General features: G+C 42.3%; 1 protein-coding gene across 2 annotated transcripts in view; it reads left to right on the forward strand.

The window, feature by feature from the left end:
• The first annotated feature begins 213 nt into the window (after window positions 1-213).
• The window catches only part of mapkapk2a (MAPK activated protein kinase 2a), a 31,074-nt gene continuing 7,246 nt past the window's right edge, over window positions 214-24,041 (forward strand). For both annotated transcript variants that reach the window (XM_083770527.1, XM_083770528.1), the window contains exons 1-5: window positions 214-1,049; window positions 19,269-19,408; window positions 22,685-22,749; window positions 23,166-23,245; window positions 23,454-23,580. In XM_083770527.1, coding sequence (XP_083626653.1) covers window positions 786-1,049; window positions 19,269-19,408; window positions 22,685-22,749; window positions 23,166-23,245; window positions 23,454-23,580 — 676 coding nt within the window. In that variant the 5' untranslated portion in view covers window positions 214-785. The remainder of the gene's footprint in view (window positions 1,050-19,268; window positions 19,409-22,684; window positions 22,750-23,165; window positions 23,246-23,453; window positions 23,581-24,041) is intronic.

Below are 24,041 nucleotides of genomic sequence, written 5' to 3' on the forward strand. Positions count from 1 at the left end.
AATGTGCTGTAATTCGGCAAACTGTTAATACATACTGCAATCAAATCAATCATGTGGCCTAGTCACTTCTTTTGAACTTGTTTTCATAGACCAGGTCGCTTAATTCTCTTGCGAAATCTGGCAACACTGAATCCAGGGGCCCCACCATGGCTCTGCCCACAATGACGTAATCACTAAACTGACTGGGGGCGGGCTCTCCTGTCCGCCGTCGGAAGGAAAGTAAAAAGCATTTTCGACGTCAGAAGAGTTGTTCGTCTTGTTGTCTTTTCTATTCTTTCCGGCTTTTTTTTTTACTCGTCAAGTCGCCAAAGTTTGCACACAATTAAAGTGTTTCGTGTCGGATCTTTAGCTTTGTTTTATTATGGTAATGTCTGTATTAGTAGTATCGCTGTTAGACTCGGTGAAATGCTCTTTCAGGAACCGGCAGACGGAGGACCCCCGTCGGCGCTAACCGCTAGCCGAGCCGCCGTTCACAGGTCAAGAATAGGACCATGCTAGCATGCTAAACAGCTTAGCCAACTTAGCACATTTATCAAAGAGACCGCGAACGAAGTCGCCGTAGTTTTTATTATTTTATAGTTTTTTTTAAAAATCTCACGCTTGGTGCCATTAGAACCTGCATATTATTTCGCCAGCTATTTAATTGTTGAGCGACCCAACTCATCAGAGCAGAGGCCACCTGAACCCAGGAAGAAGAATCAGTGTAGCAGAGAAAGAGACAAGTGGAGTCGGACTGTTGGAGAAACGGAGACAGGTGTATCCTCTGGGGGACATCAACAACAACAATGCTCTCCAACGCACAGAACCAGCCCCTGTTCCCGAACAACACGCAGCAGGGCCAGCAGCAGCAGAACCCCGCCGGCCAGCAACAGCAGAACCCCGCGGGTCAGTTCTTGCAGTTCCACGTCAAAGCCGGAGGTCATCTCCAGATCAAGAAGAACGCGATCACGGACGAGTACAAGGTCACCAGCCAGGTGCTGGGACTGGGCATCAATGGCAAGGTGCTGGAGATCTTCCAGAAGAAGAGCGGAGACAAGTACGCGCTGAAGGTATGTTTATTTATGAACATGACACGATGGTGCACTGTCTGGTAGAAGTGACAGAAATGTAAACAGCACGAGAGGTACAGTCAGACATTTGAGCTAAAAGTATAACAAAAAAGTCCTGGGGACAGCATACAAAATAACCCAATCCAATATCATCAACAAATACATACAGTAACACTATGTAAAACACTGTACTGTGTCCTCTGATTTGGTTTAATATCCTCTGTTATTGGCAGGTAGATGAATAAACTGAATTAAATGTATACACGGGGCTTTCCTTTTGACATTGATTGTATACTTTATTAACAGTTTGCAAAAAGTACAGTGGTACAGTACAATTATATAATTATGCTAAAAGGATAACACAAAAAGCACTGTGGGCTTGTTGACACTGTGGTCCTATCTCCTATGTATTCAACTCATCAAGAAAGACATTTAAATTGATACAATAGTACAAGAAATCATCAACACTAGAGTAGTGAAAGTATATGTATAGAAATCATAGACTTGTAAATAATATATATCAAGCTTTACAGATAAACAACATGGGTGAAAAGTGAAATCACACTGCCGTCCGTCTACTGTAGTGGGCAGTCAGTAGAGATCACTTTATCTCATTGTCTGGTCAATGATTAATCAATGGTAGACGTCATTGATTAACCTTTTCCCAGGTGGACAGTGTACTACCAAATGAATCTCTGCCTCAAACCTTATACCTAGTTACCTACGTCATAGTCATAGAAACATATTATGTGTTTGACAATGATTGGGAATATGCTACTGGACTGCTGTAAACACTAAACAAGCACTCTCACTCTTATTACACAATATCACCACCTGATGAATCAGAGCAGGGGAACATCCTGTTGATTCCTGTGCGATGGTTGGTACCTACATACGTGTGTGTTCGTGTGCGTGCGTGCGTGTGTGTGTGTGTGTCATTTTCTCCCCAAATGTGTGGTGTAATCCTGTGTTGTTGCAGTGTGTCATGTGGAAACCTTGGAGAATGGTCAGGCGTAAAGATTAATGACCATTTATAATTATATTCAAATGCATGCTTCTGGTCAATTGGGTCTTCTTATAACTTATGAGCCGTAGCCTTGCCAAGCCAATGAAGCCATGTGGCCATTAGGGCAGGAGCCTGTCTCCTTTTTCTGTAGCGTGACTGAGGCAGCTTGATGTACAAGTGTGTCCCCCTGGACATGACACTAGTATGTCGCTAGTATGTCTCCGGATTCTCTCTTTTCCTGGTGTTTCGCCCTGGTGGACGTGGTTTTGAGGTTAGGTTTGGGCATAGTTTCTGTGAGGTTAGGCATACGTTTTGGGAGGTTAAGGGTTTAGGCATAGTCGTTTTTTTGAAGTTAGGGTTTAGGCACAACCTGTGAGACACACCAATGAAAGAGGGAGTCCCAGTATGTCGCAGGGATTTACCACCAATCCAACCCTTGATACTGAGTGCTAAGCAGTAAGGAGTAAGGACTTAACCTCCCAGTCTCATGGCGGACAGTCTAACCACAAGGCAACTGAGCTGAGGTTCTTATCAAAGCTTATTTGAAACACTGTATCATGCCACACTGTAACATGTGTGGCATGTTTACAAACCTGCAACCAGCTGAAGTGGCCACATTAAATTGAGCATTGTGTCATGCATTCATTGAGAGAGAGCTGGGGTTTACAGTCTGTCACATTCAAGCTGGCACCAAACCACCAAAATGTATATAATAAATCAAATCCCTTACAAATAATAAATAACCTATGGCCTAGTTACTTAGGACAAGAGTCAAAAGCCTGAAAGGGGTGATCTCTTGTCTTTATGTTTTCTTACATCTTTTATATGGCTCGTTTGCATTATAGACTAAGACTAGTCACATTTTGTATCTTTGCATAGGTCCTTTCCTTGTAGTCTAGATCAAATCCTTGTTGTATTATTCAAATCGATGCAACTTGAATATTAATTGAATCCGATTTGAAACACTGGTTGTTGGAGGTGTGTGTGTGAGGTGAAATGTGGTATGTTTAAGTTGAGTAAGTACTAAGCAGTGAAGGGAGACCACATACACAAACTGACTGCTATGGTAAGCAACAGGCAATTTAGAATATGAAAGATAACGCATACAGATTTATGAGGTACTGCTAGGGATGTTAATGGCTAACCGTAAACCAATATTATTATTGCGGTTAAACAATGATTCGCTAAACTTTTATTTAAGTTATATTTTCATGTTGTGCAATCTGTTGTGAGCTTATAGATCTGCTATTTTTGACATTTAAAAAAATGGATTTCTACAGTATAATGAATGATTGTGACACATTGGCTGCATAATTGCTATTACCGATGTAATAAAAACATGTAATCAAATAAATAATTGTCTGTGGTCCTAGACCACAAGAAGCCAATTCTACGTAGAAGAGACAATGAAAGACGTCATACATGAACAAGTCTGTGTTCATTTATTTGTCTGGAAGTGGTGCAAAGGAAATTGGAATGCTGTGTGTTGTTGACATGGCTATACTCTTTCTTATCATCTCTGTCACTGTCTATCAGGAGTCTGAGTGAGTCTCTGCTGCAGTGATTGCATTGCACACAATGTTGTACCTGATATCGTTGCTGTTGGGGCAGGGCATAAACTCCGACTCCATGTTATAACGTTTTGTGTGTTTTTTCCTAAAGTAACGCCCGACTTGATCATACTACAGCGCCATCCAAAAGTATCAAAAGTGGCAGATCTGCAAGCTCAAAATGTAAAGCAACGTGCTTCTTCGAGCTTAATGTAGATCTGCTACTTTTGCTATTTTTTTGTTTTGGTTACAAGTTACAGCTTCCAACAAACAGAGATATATATATATATATATACTGTATGTACCATCTATGAGCTCAACCATCACGGACAGTTGTCACTTGTCAGAGCTGCACACACACACTGGAGCGTGCTCACTCAAAGATTAAATTCCTGAATATTGGGATTATTGGGGATTGGGATTATGAGCCCCATAATATCGCATGTATGTTTGAACATCACAGCACATAAGCCTATAATTCTCTTTTTAGCTCTACTCAGATTTTTTATTGAGACTCTTGCGGTAAGGTGACATTTTGATTCATCTGACAGACAGCCTCTGCACTGCAGTAAAATGCAGATTGAATCTTATTGATGACTCTGTGCTGGTGTAGATGGAAGGAGTCAAGGACGTGCTGTATAGCCTAATAAGATGCCTCTGTGCTGGTGTAGATGGAAGGAGTCAAGGACGTGCTGTATAGCCTAATAAGATGCCTCTGTGCTGGTGTAGATGGAAGGAAGGAGTCAAGGACGTGCTGTATAGCCTAATAAGATGCCTCTGTGCTGGTGTAGATGGAAGGAAGGAGTCAAGGACGTGCTGTATAGCCTAATAAGCGGATGCTGGGCACCTGTATTCACTAATGTTCTGGATGTCCCAGCGTTCCCTGGTGGCTGAGTCAAGGCCTATTCATAGTCTGGATTTTCGGTGGTGAAGTGACCACCGCTCCGGTGGTGAGCTGACCACCGGAGCTGTAATAACGTGGAGCGGTGGTGAGTAAAAACAGAGAGAAGGGCTGGAGCGGTGGCGGTGGTTTGCTCTTCACCGCGGCTCGTGACGTCACGTTGTAGTTCGGTGGTCACCCCACCACCGTAAATCCAGACTATGTATGAGCCTTCAGCCTACCTCCCGTCGATCCCATTTATTAGGCTGATATACTGAGCGTCAGGGCCAGGAATCTCCAGTGCATGGCCCGCGGTGACATCACCTGCTGTCAAAAACGTTATCTTTGTGCCAGTAATAATGGTGACCCAGCTGAATCACAGATAGAGAGGGGAAATTGAATTGAGAGAGTTTGTGACTGTGACAGCTGTTGGGCTCTCAGTCACCTGCTGCTATGCCTATTGTCGTCCTCCTCATAGCAGAGCAAGCTATGTGGAGATGGTGATGTCATGTCACCACCGTGGGTTTGGGTGTAGTGTTTGAGGTTAATGAACGTAAGCACTTATTCACTTCTTTAATCAAAAGCTTTTGTAGTTCCATCACGAAAAAAACCCAAAACAATCAGTGGCGAAAGACGCATCTGCCTGTATGTACGTTTTGTGTGTGTCTCACTCGGATACACGATGTTCGCGGAGAAAAAAAACAACACGGACGGACGTGTGGAGTTAGACGTCACGTCTAACGTGTACGTCTAACAATTGTACAATTACAATACCAGGGGTAACTCTGAGAGTGTACAAATGGAACCAAATGGACTAATGGAGGGTCCATTTGGTTCCATTTGTACACTCAAGTTACAGACCTTTGTTAAGGTTTCATTTGGAACCGCCTCAAGTAACCCTGAGGATCCTTGTAGAACCAGTGAAGTGTAGGAATTTATAGGAATCATCAGGAAGGGAACCATTAAACTCATTTACTGCCAGAGTTTATAGGACAGAGGTGCTACGTCCTCCTGGTGAACTGACAGGTGATTGAGGTGAACCAGGAGGATTATACAACAGCTGAATAGTCACAACCCAGTAGTGTGTGGGGAGGAATGTATTATGTAATGAAGAGCATGTAAATGAAGAGCTTCAACATTAGCCATTTCTTCCAAAGTTAGGAAGGGTGGCTTCCGCTGTGCGTCCATCAACCAGCCTTGCAGCCTCGTGGCGACAGAGAGGAGCTGTGCTTCTCAACAGCACAAGCTTAGTTCATTCCAGCTCAGCCCATTCACAAAATCATAGTAAAAAAGGAAATGGTGTTCATACAATGCTAAAAAGAAGTAGTAATCATGTGTTGTACAACATCATACATTTCCATGGTTAGGCACTGGGAAAATCATGAATGGGCCAAACGAAAATTGATTAATTTGTTATCGGTCTCAAATTCACTGGGCTGCCAGTGATGCAAATATGCTGTGTTTTCACTGTACCCGCCAAGACCTCCGCTGTACCCCCATGCAGAATACTTCCGAAAACTGTTTTTCTGAGCTTGTAGATCTGCACATTTTGGCTAAAAACAGCCATTGCAATGATACCGTCTAATGTCAAATGAGAGACTGAGCTTGATGAGAGATTGAGCTGTGTATAAAAGCACCACACAGGCATACACTTTATTTAGCTCACTGAGTGCACCACAAAGTATTTAATTTACTTATTTTATTTTATTTATTTGGGTGCTATTTAATTTACTTTATAAACTGTTCTGTTTGCATATACTTTGCACTGTTGTTTGCATAATTTGTGAGAATTGTGTTTCTTTCAGATACATTTTTATCTATGAATATAACCATATTATAACCATAAAGATGAAATTGGAGTTAAACTGCAATTTGTAATTCTTTTTTATATATATGTTTTTATACAAACTATGACTCCTAACGTCTTTGAAGTGGGACTCATTAAATGTTCCTGGGAGTGGGACCCATCTAAAAGACCACCCCTGGGTCCCTGGACCCAATACATTACATTGAAAACCTATTTACATCACTGGTGCTATTAAATTATTTTCACATTTTCCCCAGAGCCCCCAGACCATTGTGTCATTACGGGTTAATGCGAAATGTGTTTGTCAGATCATCATATATGGACGATTACAATTACAATGATGTAGCCTGTATGGTGCCTGGTGGAATTAGTCTTTATCTGTTTGGGGGGTGTGTGTGTCTGTGTGTGTGTGTGTGTTGAGTTGACTTTCATTAGGATTATACCACCATATCCACTGCTGTGCCACATGCTGATCTCCTTGCTGTGACCTACAACAGCTCAGCTTAATCTCTGTCTGGTCTGTCACTGTCAGTGACATTAATAGGCCCACTTATTGTGTGTCTGTGCCATGTGTACATGATGAGTGAAAGATGGGGCCTTTGGCTATGAGGATAATTATTTTTGTTTTGTTCTTGTACTTACCATTTCCCCCCTTGCCCCTCTCTCTGTCTGCGGCCTGTGTTTAGCTAACTAAAAAACATTGACTCGAGGCTATTTGCTGAATGAGTCCACTCTGATGTGACTCATTTCAGACAATGCCACTTGAATAGTGACATTGTCCCCACAATTAAGGAGACGCAATTTTGTAGTAGAGGTAGGTAGTAGAGGTTAACCCATTTAAGACTGAAGCAGATTCTAAAAACCTTCTAAAACCTTACCTAAAGTTTTCTGAATAAAATCTAATATTTATTATAAAATTACAAAAATGTTATGTTGCTATATACTGTACATAGCAACAAGAACCCCAAAAGTGGTTCCCGTCCAGAAGGGTTACAACACCAAATGTAAACCACTGCATGGTTTAAATTCTGAAATTGTAAAAAAAAAAAGAGAAGAAAATAGCAAAGTCTTCCTGGTCTGAAAGCTATGTACAAAACTGTGCCGTGTCTGCTGTGACACATTTCACCTGTCGCAAACCCTGGCCTGGCTGGAGCCCGCCCATTGTCAATGTCAACATCACTGATGAAAGGCTTTTTTTACAACGGTTGGAGAGGAAGAAACATCCTGACAGTCACCATGAGACAGTGTGAGGAAGGAAGGGAACCAGAAAGGGGAAGGAAGAGGTTCCCGGTCATAACTCCATGCCCTCTTCCATTCCTTCTGTATGTCCATAAGGTGGTTCGACCTCCGCTGACAGTAGCATGTAGTCTAATGAATGTCAGATGATCATGATTTGTGGCTATCAATTATTTTCCTGCTGCGAATATTGCATCGATTACTTTATTGATGAATCGAATAATCAAAAGCCCCTTTAACCCATTTAGGCCTTGAATAAAATAAAATAAAAAGTCTTCTGAAAGAATATATATTCAAAGATTTGTGCCGCATTTTCACGATATTTCAAAAATAGCAGACCTACAAGTTCGTAGCGTATGAGCTTGTAGATCTGCTGAATGGGTTAAGAATAATAATATATTTTATATTTCAATGAATCATTAACCACTTAAGCCCTTCTTTATACTTTGTCGCACAACTATGCTGTGCAAGAATAGTTGCAACTTGCCACGCACTGAGCTTGTAGATCGGCTATTTTCACTGTTCAAGAAATGTAATGTTTTGGGGCAGATTTTTGCCTGGAAGAATGAGGCCAAAAGGAGGGGTGGATTATTAATTGATTATTTTATAAAATGAGCGATTATCAATATAATCGATTAGTTAATTAAAATGAGCTGTTGCACCCGGTCACCCTAGTATAGTTTAAAATCAAACCAGTGTTGTTGGACTTCCTCTCTGTCACTGTGCACCTGAACAAACTTCTGAATCTCTGCTTTTGAAGACACATTTAGATGCAATTGTCTCTGCAAAAGTCTTTGTGCATCCGGAACTGGCATTTAAAACACACTGGTGGTGAGTGCATCCAAAAATAAAAAAATAAATGGCAGAGTCACATAAAGCAGTTTGACCTGTTCCAGAAAGGTGGATGAATTGAATTCTTGAGTTCCTAACACTATAATATTCTGGAACCAGAAATGGGACCTATGACAAGAACGTGTGAAGCGGAAGTATAGAAGTTGCTTCTAAAAGTAGGCCACAGGCAGACTTCCCTTCCATGATGAGATGACATTTATGAGCTTCATCAGACACGCACGGCCACATGCGAACACACACACACACACACACACACACACACACACACACACACACACACACACACACACACACACACGGCTTGTTGTAGATGGACCTTTGAATAAGTTCTGTTTGTGTGTGTTTTTCTTGATCATTGTATAATCCAAGATAATATTATTTTATATGGAAGTTTAAAATGTATATAATACTCAATTTAAATGTTTTATATATCAAAAAGTAATTTGTTTATTTTAATTAATTTGTTCTCTATAATTCTCATTATAGAAACTTGATTTCAAGATCTTGCACTTTCTTTTCAGTCAAAAACATTGGTATTCTATTCGGTTAGGACTCTCAAAGCATCGGAACCAGATATCATTCTTGTTGGCTCTAATCCAGTGGTTCCCAAACTGTGGTGCGTGCCGTGCACCCCATTGTGGTGCGCGAGCGCCTTCTAGGGGGAGCGCGACATGAAATGTCTAATGGTGGTGCTATGGTTTTATTTTAAATATATTAACATATTATGCCAATATATGGCAAGTAATGCAGCATATAGCCTATGCTGCATATAGTATGCCATATTCAGGTTCATACGTGCATATGTGCATATATGTGGATAAAAAGGAAATATATGTCTCTAGATAGTTTATGCAATTTATATTTCCATGTGGGGGGGGGGGGGGGGGGGTGCATCAGCTAGGTCGGGAGGTAACAGGGACTGAGTCTAATCCATGTGTACTCTTGTGTGATGCAATTATTCTTGGATACAGGAAGAAGTCTGGTTTTGACCAAAGATGATTTGCTAAGCTTAAGAACTGCCTTCCTCAAACAGTGAAAATAAACAGACAGTATTTCTTTATACACTGTGTATATGTACACTTCATATAGTATATATATATATATATATATATTTAAATTATTTTCTTTCTTCTTTTTACATGGGCTGGTTCCCATAAAGAGCGTCTTTGCAAATGTTCCTGGTTTTATTTCTGTTGCAGCTTGTATACAACTTGATTCTTGGTTTGCCGTGTGATCCTGTTCTGACAAACTGTTGAACCAGTCTGCGTCTTCCAGTCTAACCTGTAAGCATGGGCACACAAGCACAACGTTTGAAGTGCACTGTGGAATGCTGTGGAAAGAATATATACAGTATATATGTTTATGTTCAACCTTGGCAGTTTTCAAGTTGTCTCCATTTTGAGTAAAAGAACGGTCGGCCCGGTCAAATCTGTCGACCTAGGAACGGTAAACGGTTGGCACCAAAACCTACTCGGCCCCGGGAGTACAACGCATTCTCACTCCAGAGACGGCAAAGGTTTGATGTCTCGGGGGCACAGAGACTATGGGGGGATGATTTATTATTCTGTCCCCCTTTGCAGCGTTCGGCACAGTGCCTCTCGTGGCCTCCGCTAGGGGCTGTAAGTGTTCCACCTCGCTGGCGCCGAATCACCAGCACCAAGCGTATTTCGAAACGTTCAAAACCAAAAATGGGGACGACCGGCCGGTTACCTTAATTAGGTTTGTTTAAAAGAATTGTCAACATTGCATAGGCATTTTGCCACATCCCCGGCATTTAAGCATTCAATATAGAACACGGTTGGAATTTCCCAAACGGGTCCATGGAAAGGGGGGGGCACTGCACTATAGCAATGCTCGGTGTTGTTCCAGAGGAATGTGTGTGTCTTATCTCCAGTGACAGTGGACTGAAGGGCTCAAGTGTTTGGCTACTAGTGTGGCAGACCCGGCAGGCATGATAGTTTTACGTGGTGTTGAAAACAGCTGACCTACAAGCTCACAACACAGTGAATGTGCCGCGTGCGCTGTGAGCTTGTAAATCAGTGTGCGACAGAGCAGAAATTAGGCTTGAGATGGACAAGCTTGCTTAATGGTTGACTGAAGAACGTGGATATTTGCTGAGTTCTTCCCGTAGAAAAAATGTGTTTTCTCTTCTCTAACGTAGCACTGGTTAAGAGCTGTGCTTGTAATTACTTAACCACCACTCTATTTTGAGCATGTCATTATAGGCAAAAAAACCAAAAATGATAATTTCTTTAAAAGCAGATCTACAAGCTAATTTCTACAGCTATTTATGCTATCCATCGTACAGCATACCGTATGTAGAGTGGTCAAATCAGGCTTTTTAGGTAGGATGATTTAACCACTGAGTGTGAGCTGTGGTGTCTGCTCTGTGTTAGTGATGTTTATGGTCTGGCTCACTTACCGACCCCCCCCCCCCCCCCCCCCCCAGATTACTGAACTGTATGACACAAAACAAGCAGATCAGCTCGTGGCAAAAATACTTAGCTTGGCGATGTTAAGCTTCTTTGACTAAACAGAGATTTTGATTTGTTTTGTACTCATTTGTTATCTCATATTTTGTACTCCTGTTGTTGCCATGTCCGCTTATAAGTGACGTTTGGCTTGTTTTTCTGTAGGGACACTTGTAAATATTGGTGGTTGTGGTGTTTTTGGGTCTTGTTTCTAAAGTGTAGTTGCTTATTTTGGCTTGTTTCTTAATGTTGTTTAAACCAGGGGTTTTCAAACATTTTCATGTCAAGGACCCCCACATTAATATGTACACTCCACGGACCCCCATCTGAAAATATTTTGTGCCAGGGAGGTGTTTGGGAAATCCTTGTGTTTGAATAGCTGATCTACAAGCTCAAAACGTGTGTAGATCTTTTTAAAATAGCTGATGTTTCCATAGGTTTAAACTAAGTGCTCATGTGGCCGATAGTCACTTATTTTGGCCTTGTTTTCATAGACCAGGTTGCTTGTTTCTCTCGCAAAACCTGCCAACGCTGATTCCTGTTGTTGATGCCCAGTGCCTCCCTCGCCCCACTTCAGACCCCACCATGGTGTTTCTGTCACCTCCTCCTTTCCTCAGTTTTGAGACTGTGTTACTGTTTAGGAGGATGTGGCATTGTGGCTGTGCCTTGGTGGCAGACTAGTATTTAATTACTGCCTCCTACTCTCTTTTCCCGATAAACGTACCCATGATGAGCTTTCCATGTTGAATGTGAACACCCACAGAGACAATTTCACTCACTCACTCACTTGTTTTTTAATGAAAGATTGAAAAGGTTATACCTCACAGCCTAATGTTTGACTCTTTGCCTCTTTTTAAAATACATTTTGGGGCTAATGTTTTTTTTATTTTTTTATTGGGTACTACTAGCTCAAGACAGTATCAAAATCTAAATATAAAATAGGGCGTAAGTGGTTAATGACCCAAAAATGCACTATGTTCTTTTCTTTTTCATGTTGATTCATTCATATAAAAAACAACACCACACTAATTAATTAAAAAGAAAATAATCAATATTTGCTTAAATGTTTGCCTCGAGTCTGAAAGTGTAAACCTTTTCCCCTGCTGGTTGGTATCATGCTAATCAGGCTAAGCCTCACTTTTTCTGGATCTATTTTTGTGTTCGTATGCATCTCCTCTCTGCCTGCATTGGCCTCGTGATGTGTCCCTAATAAGGAAGTGAAGTGGTTGAGTGCTGCTGAATGGTCTTATCAGAAAAGGGAAGTGGATGTGATTGTGTTTTTCTGTAGCATCATTCAGACAAACTGCCATGAGGTGATTCATGCTGTGAGGCTTAGGCCTACCACGCACGCATGTACGCACACACACTCTCGCAACCCACAGCACAGATTCACACTGCTCAAATTATGTTTGAATGGAACGTATATTTATTTTATTTATTTATTTCCTGGTGTCTATCTTGTTGATAGGTTCTTTTTAAACTGTCCGGTTAAGGGGACGTGTCCACTGTCCACATAGAACGCCTTTTGAGTTGGCAGCGCCAGTCTTCCATGTATTGAAACACACTCTCACTCGGTGTTGAATTGTTACTGTAACCATGTTTACATTGTTTCAGCTAAGCTATTTGTGCTTATGAAAACGGATGACGGGACGTTTGAGCAGTGAGCACCTCAATGGTTGATGGGTTCAATCTGTGCAGGCATCTGCGAGTGCTATGGACATGATATCCAAAGTGCGTTCTCTGTGGACACGGACCCTAATGGAACAGAGAATAGTATTGACTATTACTATTTGTCGATGGATTTTCCCCACACAGACAGACACACACGCATACACGCATGCACACACACGCACAGACGCACACGCACACTCACTCTCACTCTCTCACCCCCCCCAAAACCACAGCACAGAGTCACACGGGAGATCCCCATATCATTTGAAAACTGTAGGAGACTGCAATAATTAGGTACAGTAAATAACACATCATTCTTAGCATGTTTCTGTATCGAAGTGATGATCTAAACGATACAGAGGAGGGGATTTCAGGTTGTTTGGACAAGCATCTGTGAGGTGGAACTGAGATTAAAAAGTAATACACATGCTAAAATTCCCATCGTTGATCATACGTTAGTCACTCGTCTCCTCTAGCACCTCATCTGATTTCCTAATCCTTATTGTCTCACATCAGACCCTCCTCCTCGGTCGGCTTTCTCCCCGCCCCCACCCCTCCCATCCGTCTGTGTGAGGAAGTGAGACAGCTGTTTTCTACGTGCAATGTACTGTAGTCTGTAGATGTAGTCACTCGCTGCGACTCTGTGCCGTTCCGACTGATGTGAGTCCTATCTTTAATGACGGTTGTGTTGCGCAATGGGACACCTGTTAGCCAGACAGAAAGATGCCTTGAGCAAGGTGTCTGGCTGCCTTTACGTCGGATGAAGGCAGCCACTTGACTCACCCACCTGTGAGTCAAGTGGCTGCTAACAAACAAACACCTGACACCACCAAAATAATAATATATTTGAACTGGCAAGTTCAATATAGTTGAGGCATTTACATTTAGTTTGACTCTGTTCCACAGATAAATATTGTGAAAATAGCTGGTCTACAAGCTTGTGATATACTGTTAGATCTGCTACTGTATGTGCCACTATCGTACAATGAAATACAAATGCCTTACTGCCTTGCTGGAACTCTGTGACGTCACAAATAAAGGTCAGGGCACAAAAGGGCAATGCAATGGCAGAAGTGACGCCACTGACAACCCCTGAAGACATGCACCATTAAGGTGACAACCCCTGAAGACATGCCCCATTAAGGTGCTTATGTCATTGTTTTTTGTCCGTTTTATCTGTGTCACAGACGGACAGTTATACAGACCCCCCCCCCCCCCCACCCCCACACTCCCATATGGATATTTAACCCAGCATTGCCAAAAATAACACAACAGGTTTGATGCCTCTCTTATAAGCTGGTGCACAATGCCCTAGCCTCAATAACAGACCAAAAGCTCATCCCCATAGCTGATTTAACCCCCATGGGTCACAGGGAAACCCACAGGGAACCGTATCCCCATACCACCCTCTGTCATACCGCCTCCCCACTCATACCTCGTTCCATTGTGACACCACCCTCCACTGAGCAGTCTATCTCTATCTATCTTAAACCCTCTTCCTGCATTGACGGAACCAGTCTTAACCCCTTCCGTGCGTGTCCCACACAGGCAGGTGGAGGATTGATCCTTCAACCCCACGGTGTCCCAGCCCCCCGTCCCACCACACCCCCTGTCCTCCAGCCCCGGGCTCAGGGGGCTTTTGTGTCGGCTGGAGGGGTTTATTGTATGTCCATCTGCCCCCCCCCACGTCTCCCCCTCCACAAGGCTTTAGCCTCAAAGGGACCACAGCAGATGTTGGGCTGTGACGCCACACGACACTAGGTGGAGAGGTGTGTGTGTGTGTGTGTGTATGTGTGTGTGTGTGCGTGTGTGTGTGTGTGTGCGTGCGCGCGCGCGTGTGTGTGTGTGTGTGTGTGCGCCTTTGTTTGCGGAAAGAGGTAGTTGTATTCGGAAGGGTTGATAGCAGTTTTAGAGCACATCTTCATCTCGGTTCCTCTTTGACACATGGACAGCAGGCTAATGCGCGTCAAATATATCCACCTTTTTATTTTAAACTACTTCCCAATGTTTAACTGAACCCAGTCCTTGTTTGGTGCTCGGCGGCTGTGTCACTATAAGCCTGTTGTTATTACTCAGTGTTTTGAGATTCATCTGCAACAATGGCTAACTTGTAAATCACACTAGTCCGGCGTGTGGCTCTTGTCTCGTGATGGGTTTATGCGGTTAAGGTTCATGTCTTATATTGAATTTCTTGGCAGTTTGGTGACTATTTGGTGACCCCAAGCAAACTGCCGTTGCTTGGGGAACAACATAGCGCACCATAAAATTGGTGGTTTTACCGTGGTTACTTGGCCAACTAAGATTTTGACAACCACGGCCTCTTGAGGCTTATCTAGCTTTATTTTGCACTTCCACTTGGCTATTCTTATATGGCCCCGCTGAGAGTAAACACCTAGGAGGAGGACAGGCTCACGGCACTTATTGACATTATGCAACAACGTCCAGGTCAGGACAGGGAAAGTAGGCCTCTGGGCCTGGGTGTAGTGGTGTAGCACCGGGAATGGGTGAGTGTGTCGTGGCTTTGTGGCTCTGTGTGCACACCAGACCAGAGGACGATGTTGTTGTTTCTAACCCATTATTAGACCTGAGGCCAATTCTACAAATGTCTTAAAAAATTAATAAATAAATAAACAGTTTTCAGTGGTGCGCAAACGTTTTCATGTCAAGGACCCCCCCAAAATGATCTGTATTTGGCTGTAGACCTCCATCTCAAAATGTTTTTCTTCCAGGCAGGGATCCCAGAGAAGCAAAGATTTGAGTTAAAAATGTTAACAGTTTCCGTGCTTTGAATGGATTACTCCAGGTTAATGTCGCTGCCATATCAGAGATACGCGACTTTTGTTTTATGTGTTTAATCCGCCGCAATGTAATAATTAAAAAGAAAATCCGTCTTCGCCGCAGAGAAAGAGTGTAGATGCATCTGTTTTGATGAGGAAACGGAAATCGTCACATGCTGTGGGCTGCTAGGGCTTCTGGGAAATTGAGGCCAATGTAAACGAATGGGGTTCAACGCCTCATGGAGGAGGGTCCTGTGCTGCGTCTTCCGGGTGTACCAAGATGGCGGGTGGTCCAGCCGTTCATAACAAACGGGGGAAGCTTTTTTCGCTCGATTTTCGCGGATTAAAAGCCCAAATAATTCAGCGTATGCTCTAAAGGTAATACAACAATCTCGGCAGTGAAGGGGGGTTGATTAAAAGTCTGATAAATCGTTTTCCGCAGTCAAACTGTTATAACATCAAAGATTTGCACAAAAATGTATGTTCACGCTAAAAAGAAAGGAGATCTACAAGCTCATAGCGCTGGTTGAAGGAAGTGACGTACAGTTAAAAAAGAAATCCTCTTCTTATCTCTTTACTAATAACTGTACTATCCTGTTTTTCATTCACGCTGCAGTAGCTCTTATGACGTTTGCATTTCCCCCACGCGGATCAATAAAGATTGACCTATCTACGTAAATCCTTGTGTGCGTTAGTAGCTGTGTGTTTTTCCCTCAGATGTCAGCTTTGACGCAAGCAGTCAGCCAGTCCTGTTTATTGTCTCAGGACGGGTGCTTGAACTCCAGTGTGTGTTCCACTCTCTCTGAGTAACGACCAATAATAAGTTAATAACGTCTCTGTCCAAAACTGTTACTTTTCAGGATTCAAATTAAAAAAAAGTGCAATATAGCAGATCTACAACGCCAAACGCGTCGCGCTTCAAGCTTGCAGATCTGTTACGGTACTTTTGATACTTTTGTGTGGCCCTGTAGTTCAAATATGGACTGACCACAACCACATGCTATTCCTGTTTGCAAATAACGCAAAAATAGCCGGTTTAGAATGTATTGAATTGTGAGCATGTATGTGTAGAGATTGGCTATTTTTGCTATATTAGATTTTCCCTTTCCTTTTCAGTTTTTTGTGTATGTGTGTAAATTTGTCAAAACCTTCTCCCACAACGACCTGCCCAAAACAGCGACACCAGGTTGAAAGAGAGCAGTGTCAACCCATGCAAGCTCGACTGTTGGCTACTCACGTGGTCACTCTTATGTTGCGTTCACAGTGGGCGGATTAAACAATGCAGTCTACCATTCATTGTCAATGGAAGCCAGCGAAGTGACGCAAATTATGCTGAGATGTGTTTTTGCATCGTTTCCATCCGCCTGTCTGAACGCACCATTACATCGTCGACAACATGTGTCATATGACAACATGTTGAATCTCAAATTGCACATTTACATCTTATTTGTTCACACGTCATGCGTGATCGCATGTCATTTTCTCACAAAAGCACTCGTTGAGGTTTTTGGATACTGTATGCATGAAATACTGTATGCATGAAATTTGGCATCCAGTTAAATTAGTATGATGGTAATATTGTTGTTACTGCATTTGAGGTCCACATGTAATGCTCAGCACAGTGCAACTGGCTGCTTCTTACATTGATGTCAAATTGTGACTCATGATTGTCCTTATATTGAGGGCGTATTTGTCTCCAAACTCATGGAGACGCACACGCACACACAAACACAAACACAGATTGCTTGGCTTGCATCTTGTCTGACACTGCCAAGAGCAAGACACTAGCCAGATGACTTTGTGTGCAGACTAATAGTCAGCCTATAGTTTCAAACATGCCATTCAAAGATTGTGGGAATCAACAGGTCTCAACATGTAGGAGGGTGTGTGTGACTGTGTAAGCAACAGAATGTGACTGCTCTCTGAAATCTCAGCTAGTGTTGTGTACAGTAGGCTTAGTCCATGTCTTCATTCTTTCCTGACATTTCACTGAAATGTACGGTATATGATACTTATGTAAACAACAACAAAACTAAAAACCATAAAAGCTGAGGTGTTGGTGATGAAAGACGAATAATATGACATTGTCTAGTCTACAATGCCCTGCCATGTTTAATATGCAACTACTAAACTACCTAAACAAATCAGAGTTCAGATCTATGGCAAATAATTAGGAGTAGATAGATAATAAGCACTCTTTTTTTTCTGGTGGCATGTGCCATGCACTTTAACCCATTCAAACTGAGAAAGCATTCTATTCCGTGCCATTTTCAATTTTAGTGTTTGCTATTTTAAAATGGCAGATATACAAGCTCATAGCGGATCACTTCGTGTCGCGCTGCGAGATTGTAGATCTGTAGATCCCCAAAAACACAATAAAATCGTTAATCACAATTATTTGTGTGACAATTTATCGTCAATTTAAATTTGCAATGGGGACTGACAGCCCTAAAGCCCAAACCACACCAAAGGGTCGGGACAAAACGTTTTTTTAAAGTAAAACACACCAATGCAACTCATTGACCTGCATTGGTGTGGTTGACCACACCGTTTTGTCCCGGACCGACCCTTTGGTGTGGTTTGGGCTTAAGAGGGACTGGATCAAAGGTCATCATCCCCCGGTTGAACTGGGTGGGGTAGAAGTTGCTTCCCCTCCAAACGTCCGTCCGTCCATCCAGACAGACGGCGCAGCAGACTGGACTCTCTTCTCATGGCTGTGACGGCTCTCAGTGTCCACTGGAACCAGTCCCAGAGTCCCAGAGTGGCTGTGGTGGGCAGTGCTGGAATGCAAGTCCAAACACTACTTGGACAGAGCCCAGCTCATTTTGAAGGATACAGAATTGTGCACATTGTTTTTCTTTATTTATTTAAACCAGGAAAGCATCTGTCATTTTAGTTGTTGTTTCTTTTGCGTTGGCTATTCAGAAATAGCAGACATTATTACAAGCTCACAGTGTCACTTTGTGCCATGCTGCGAGCTTGTACATCTGCAAAAAAAGAAAAGAAAGAAAAGACTACTGATTTAGAGAATCGGCCTCATGTCTTAATGGGTTAATACATTTAGAGGATGTAAGTTTCTTTTGTTCACATTTGATTTGACTGTGAATAAGAAATGCACTTTTCTGTTTCTACTGGTAAGAATGTAACCCTGGAATGTACTCTTTGCTAGTAGTGCAGTATATGTTAGTTTATAAGAATTATAATTATAAAATGGTGTATGTATTTTGGGGTGAGAGGTGGTGATGTTGTTGTAGTAGCTCTCTTAAAGTTTTAGTTCACAAGAACGAACCAGCCCCTTAGATTGTTTTACATGTTGTGGTGTTTCTAGCCCAAGCTTTTGAATGGACATCTCTTTCAATTCCTTAAGCCAGCACAATCGCCACATTATTGCTCCTGTCGTACACCCAACAATATCGCTTTTTGCTGAACGAATACATTTGAGTAAGAATTACTGATATGAAATTTCATGAGCAGTTTAGATGAGTTGAGTAGAATTTGTTGTACAGCTTAAAAAGTAACCAATTAATATATAGCCCAAGGCCACTATGATTTCCAAACCTAGTGTTTTATCATTAAACTATGTTCTCTCTGGGTTTTTTTTTTTTTACATTTCTTTTAACATCTTACTAAACATTTGGTCCACAAAATCTGCAAAATAAATAAATATACACTCTACTAGTTTCTTAGTTGTGTTATGGCTCATTGTTGCACAAAGAGGGCGCTACATTCACACAATTCTGGAAGGGGAATATTGCTGTTGGTCTGTCTGTCTGCCTGCTGATGGCAGCACTGCACTTCTACACTGTATGCTGTGAATTAAGCTAGGAGTTCAAGTGATGACCGTGGAGCCAGTGAACATGGCCTTTGTGAAATATGCATATTGTAGTTGAAAAGGAGCCATAGTTGATGGCTTCTGTAGCTATAGTTTTATTAATTTCCTCCCCTATGTGTGTGTGCCCTTCTCTCCAGATGCTTCAGGACTGTGCCAAAGCTCGTAGGGAAGTGGAACTCCACTGGAGAGCGTCGCCCTGCTCCAACATCGTGCGCATCATCGACGTCTACGAAAACCTCTATCAGGGCAGGAAGTGTCTGCTCATTGTCATGGAGTGGTGAGTGCGCAGATGCCTTACTATAACCGCCTCTGAGTGCACATGGACTATTATAATGCTCTCTGGTGCACTTGCACTACTGTAAATATACTCTGGGCAACCTTTTATGGCACCGGAACTAGCAGATTTCTAAGGTTGGTGAGGTCTACCATCACCAGACAGTGGAAACCACCACCGCTTTTGCATCTGATTCATATTTATAATAATCCAAACGTAGAATAAGTCAATATTGTAATAATAAAGTACATCCTAACGTATCATAACTCAATAGTCCAATATGAACAATAAAGGCTGTGTGAAAAAAAAAAAAAAAAAAAAAGGTACCGGTATGCACATCAAATGATACGCAATATATATGGGACTTCTAAAATTCCGATGACAGCCACTTAATACAATTTCAGATCAAGATCAAATATTGGCAACACAACAGTACAGGATAAATATATTGCACTATTATTCTGATGAAGAAGAACAAATAAATACTCCAAGCAGGTGTTACTGGACTTAAAATGAGAGGCGGGAAAAAAAAACACAGTCCTGCCAAAATAAATCCAATTTCACACACTACAACTATCTTCTGTGTGACAGTTGTAGGCACCGGTGGCACAGATAACTTCTGGTTGCCAGTCCATTCAAATCATGCTGCTTGCAATTCTCAAAGAGGCCACAAGGTGGTCACCTGTCACTGATGATGATGATCTGTATACTTTGAATGTGAGAAAGCAGACTGGCATGGCATGAATGGAACACGCTTTCACCTTCACGCATCATGTCTTTCATATTCAGTGTTTTCTTAAACGGTGCTTGCTGCTGAATAATGAGCGAGGAGGAACTCACAGGTTTGTGGGCACGGCTGTGGCTGATCATTGCTGGGGCACCGTCTGTTGTTAAAGGAAACGAGTTTGAAATGAGGGGAAGTTTAGTTCTGGTGCTCCAGACTTCAGTTACTCCACAAACTAGCTGAAAATGTCCGTTTCCTTTCAGTGGAAAAATTGGGAGCAATTCTTCCTGTGAAAATGATCAATGGCTGATAGAGATGACCTTCTTTACCAACAAGATTTGTGAAAATAGGCTGTCATATTGTTCCTTCAACTCTCTTTTTCTAACTTCACTATTGACTGGAAAATATATGATTTGTGGTTTGTCTCAGCACAGTTGTTGCAGCAGAATGGGATGATATAAAATAATTATCATCCTTTCTGTTTGAACTTTGTATGTATTTTGTCTCATAACGTGTCTTCCTGACCTGGTTGAAAAGTAGTCTGTTGGTGCCCTAGGACTAGGTGCTAGTAAATGGGTAACAGATACGGAAATTATTTTTTAAATTCTGTTATCCATCCACATAAATGTAATAATATCAGATACCATTACCAATCAACACCAATAAGCAATAATGCAGTGGTTTTCAACCCTTTTCATGTCAAGGCGCATTATTTATTCGGCTTTTGAGACCCACAGCCACAACTTGAATAAGATTTTGTCCACAATTCCATGCTGTATTGAGGTGGAACCAGTAGGAGAGACATCGTTGGCAAACGTTGATCAAAATAACAATTCTTCTATATTCTCGAATTGACCCCCCCCAGGGAATCCTGTCATGTGGCCCAGGATACATCCATGCAACATATAAAAAACAAAAACTCCTGTAACTAGCTGCTCCCACCCCACCTGATCACCCACAAATGACAGACTTCATGCTTTAATATACCCAATATACCCATGTAAATGAACAAAAACTACAGACTGCATGTGCACATACATGCACATACAGTAAATCCAATCAATGCCATGCCTTCTCAGTTATTGTAAACACGGTCACATTAGTTATTGTAAAGTGCGTGCGTGCGCCATGAGACTTAACCCATTTCTTCTAAATGAGGTGAAGTGTTTTCTCTAACTTTGATTTTTCAGGTTCAAGCCACAGCACGTGACACATTTCCAGTACTGTCTGAGGAGCGCGTATAGCTCAGACAGTATAGACTCTATCCAGTCTCTCTGAGTCTATACTATAGAGAGACTGGCATGTAAAGAAACAAACAGAAAAAAAGGTCATTCTGATGAAAGAAATGAGCTTTTCCAAGAAAATCACACGTTGTGAAATACTAGCTAGCTTTAGTGTTGAGCTTCAAGTTTACTCATCTTCTGAGATTGCAGATAGATGTTGACCTAGTCGTGCTCTCTACGGATGAGGTTTCAGTGTTTTTTTTAAAGATATTTTTTTTGCGGCTTACGCCTTTATTGATTTTTTAAGGGATAGAAAGTAGGCTGGCACACCGCGACTGGATCACCAGTCCGGTGCCCAGACCGTTACGCTACGGCCTGGGCCGGTTTCAGTGTTACTATAGGTCACCATGTTCTGTTTCAAATCGAATCACGTCTTCTTTTTTTAAACAAGATTTGTGGTACCAAAGTGCTGTACAGAACCCATGGGGCTGCAGCCTCAGTCCTAAGGAAACTACGACTGTGTGAACAGTCCAGTGACCTCTGCTGAAGGAGCACGCCATGTCAAACATGACAAAAGAGAAAGAAGAACCTCTGCCTCCCTCCAGTCACAGCTGCGGCAGATGGTTTGAGTTTCTAATGGGTCGCCTTTCTTACTCATTCCAGTTGTGATACTAAAGTGCAGTCCTGTTTGACATGTGCGGCAGCAGTTTTATCAGGCTTAAAGTAACGCAGCATTTCACACACTTTCAGCGAAGTCATTCAATTTGTAGCTTTCGGTTTTTGTATGTGTATTGTGTTACTGACCCGTTTCATGCACAGCGACCACACAGTAGCTTACTGTATAGTAAATCCAGATATGACTGTACTGCACTGTACTCTCTCTGGTACACACTGTTCTTTCCTCAACCCACGATGTATTAACTTGTGATTCTGTTCCTACCGCCAGCCAGCATCAGAGAATAAATGGCATGCAGTTATTTATAGTGCCTATGTCAGTAGTGGTGTCAAAAAGAATAATATATGGGCCCTTTAGGGCGAGATAATTCTAAATAAAGTATGTTGTTCAGTAATCTGACTGCTTGTATTGACTGATGAAAAATGTGCGATGTTGTGCAGTAATATAGAAGGGTGTGATTAATTGCAATGCATCGTATAATCAAATCGTTACCTGGTGAATCGTGATCGAATGAATGTTGGAATGAATGGATCACAGCTTTAAATTTGTCCTGTTGCTGTCGATTTGTGCTGACTCCTGAATTGTGTGTGTGTGTGCGTGTGTGTGTGTGTGTGTGTGTGTGTGTGTGTGTGTGTGTGTGTGTGTGTGCCTTCCAGCATGGATGGAGGAGAGCTGTTCAGTCGAATCCAGGACAGAGGAGACCAGGCCTTCACAGAGAGAGGTAAAGTTCTGGCCTCATAGCCAGTTAGCAACGCCGTCCCTTATAGACCTCTCCTGTGGTCGATTCTACACAAACTAGACCGAGACCGGTACGTGCCCGTCGGCCACCGGCCTACTTGAGAACGATGCAACTTTGGAACCTAATAATACCCGTTGTCAACCTGTCATAGCACCCGGTGTGGAACGCGTGTGTCGAATTAGAAGTCGCTGGTACAAACTCGAGTTACGTGCATTACAGCCGTACACGTACGCAGACACACAGAGACGTGGCGCATTTATAGTAGGATGTCTTCTAGGTCCTAACAGTTTTATGAAAGAATGTGCATGTTGCTATATCCGTGGTGTACTTAATGAAATGAAACAAAATGAAATATGTTTTGTCAACTTGGTATTTTTTGTCTTTTATTTTTATTTTAGAAGCGTCCGATATCATGAGGAACATTGGAGAAGCCATCCAGTTCTTGCACGCCATCAACATTGCACACAGAGATGTGAAGGTTTGTTTTGCATCGAACAATCACACAGAATTTGCGTTGGCATCAATATTTCTACACTGCTGAAGAGCTTGCAGAATGTAAGTGATGTGATGTTGTAGATGTTTCCAGGGGCTCTCCCTATGCATGCAAAGTGCAGTATACTGACACGTTGCAAACTTGCACCTCTCGTCCTTTATCTTGTGGCCGGCCTGCCGCTGTCTCCCTGCAGCCTGAGAACCTACTGCATACCTCCAAGAAGCCCAACGCAGTGCTCAAACTCACAGACTTTGGGTTTGCCAAGGAGACCACCACCCACAACTCCCTAGCTACTCCATGCTACACACCCTACTATGTCGGTAAGGATCTGCAAAGCACGCACGCGCACACACACACACACACACACACACACACACACACACACACACACACACACACACACACACACACACACACACTTATTATGAAGGAGCCTGTACTGACAAATATATGGCCCAGACTATGGTTGAAAATGTGCCTTTTGGTCAAGTTCATTGTCTCATCACAAGTTGTAAAGGAGTGGGTGAAATTATTTTCTGTATGTGTTTTGAAGTAAATCCCTACGAATTTAGAAGAAAGAAAGAAAAAGGTAAAAATCATATTTGCATAAAGTGTGTTCATAGTCCTATTCACCTTTTTCATATAGCCCATAAGTCTTTGCGTTTGTGTGTGCATAGACATATTAACGTAGACACCCTTTCCGGCTCTGGAGCGTATGTGCTAAAGGGGGGGGGGGGGGGGGGGGGGGCAAAACATTCCCGAGATTCCTTGCGAAGCCCCG

This window comes from Protomyctophum parallelum (genome assembly GCF_964188405.1).
Source record: "Protomyctophum parallelum genome assembly, chromosome: 8".
NCBI classification, from domain to species: Eukaryota; Metazoa; Chordata; class Actinopteri; order Myctophiformes; family Myctophidae; genus Protomyctophum; species Protomyctophum parallelum.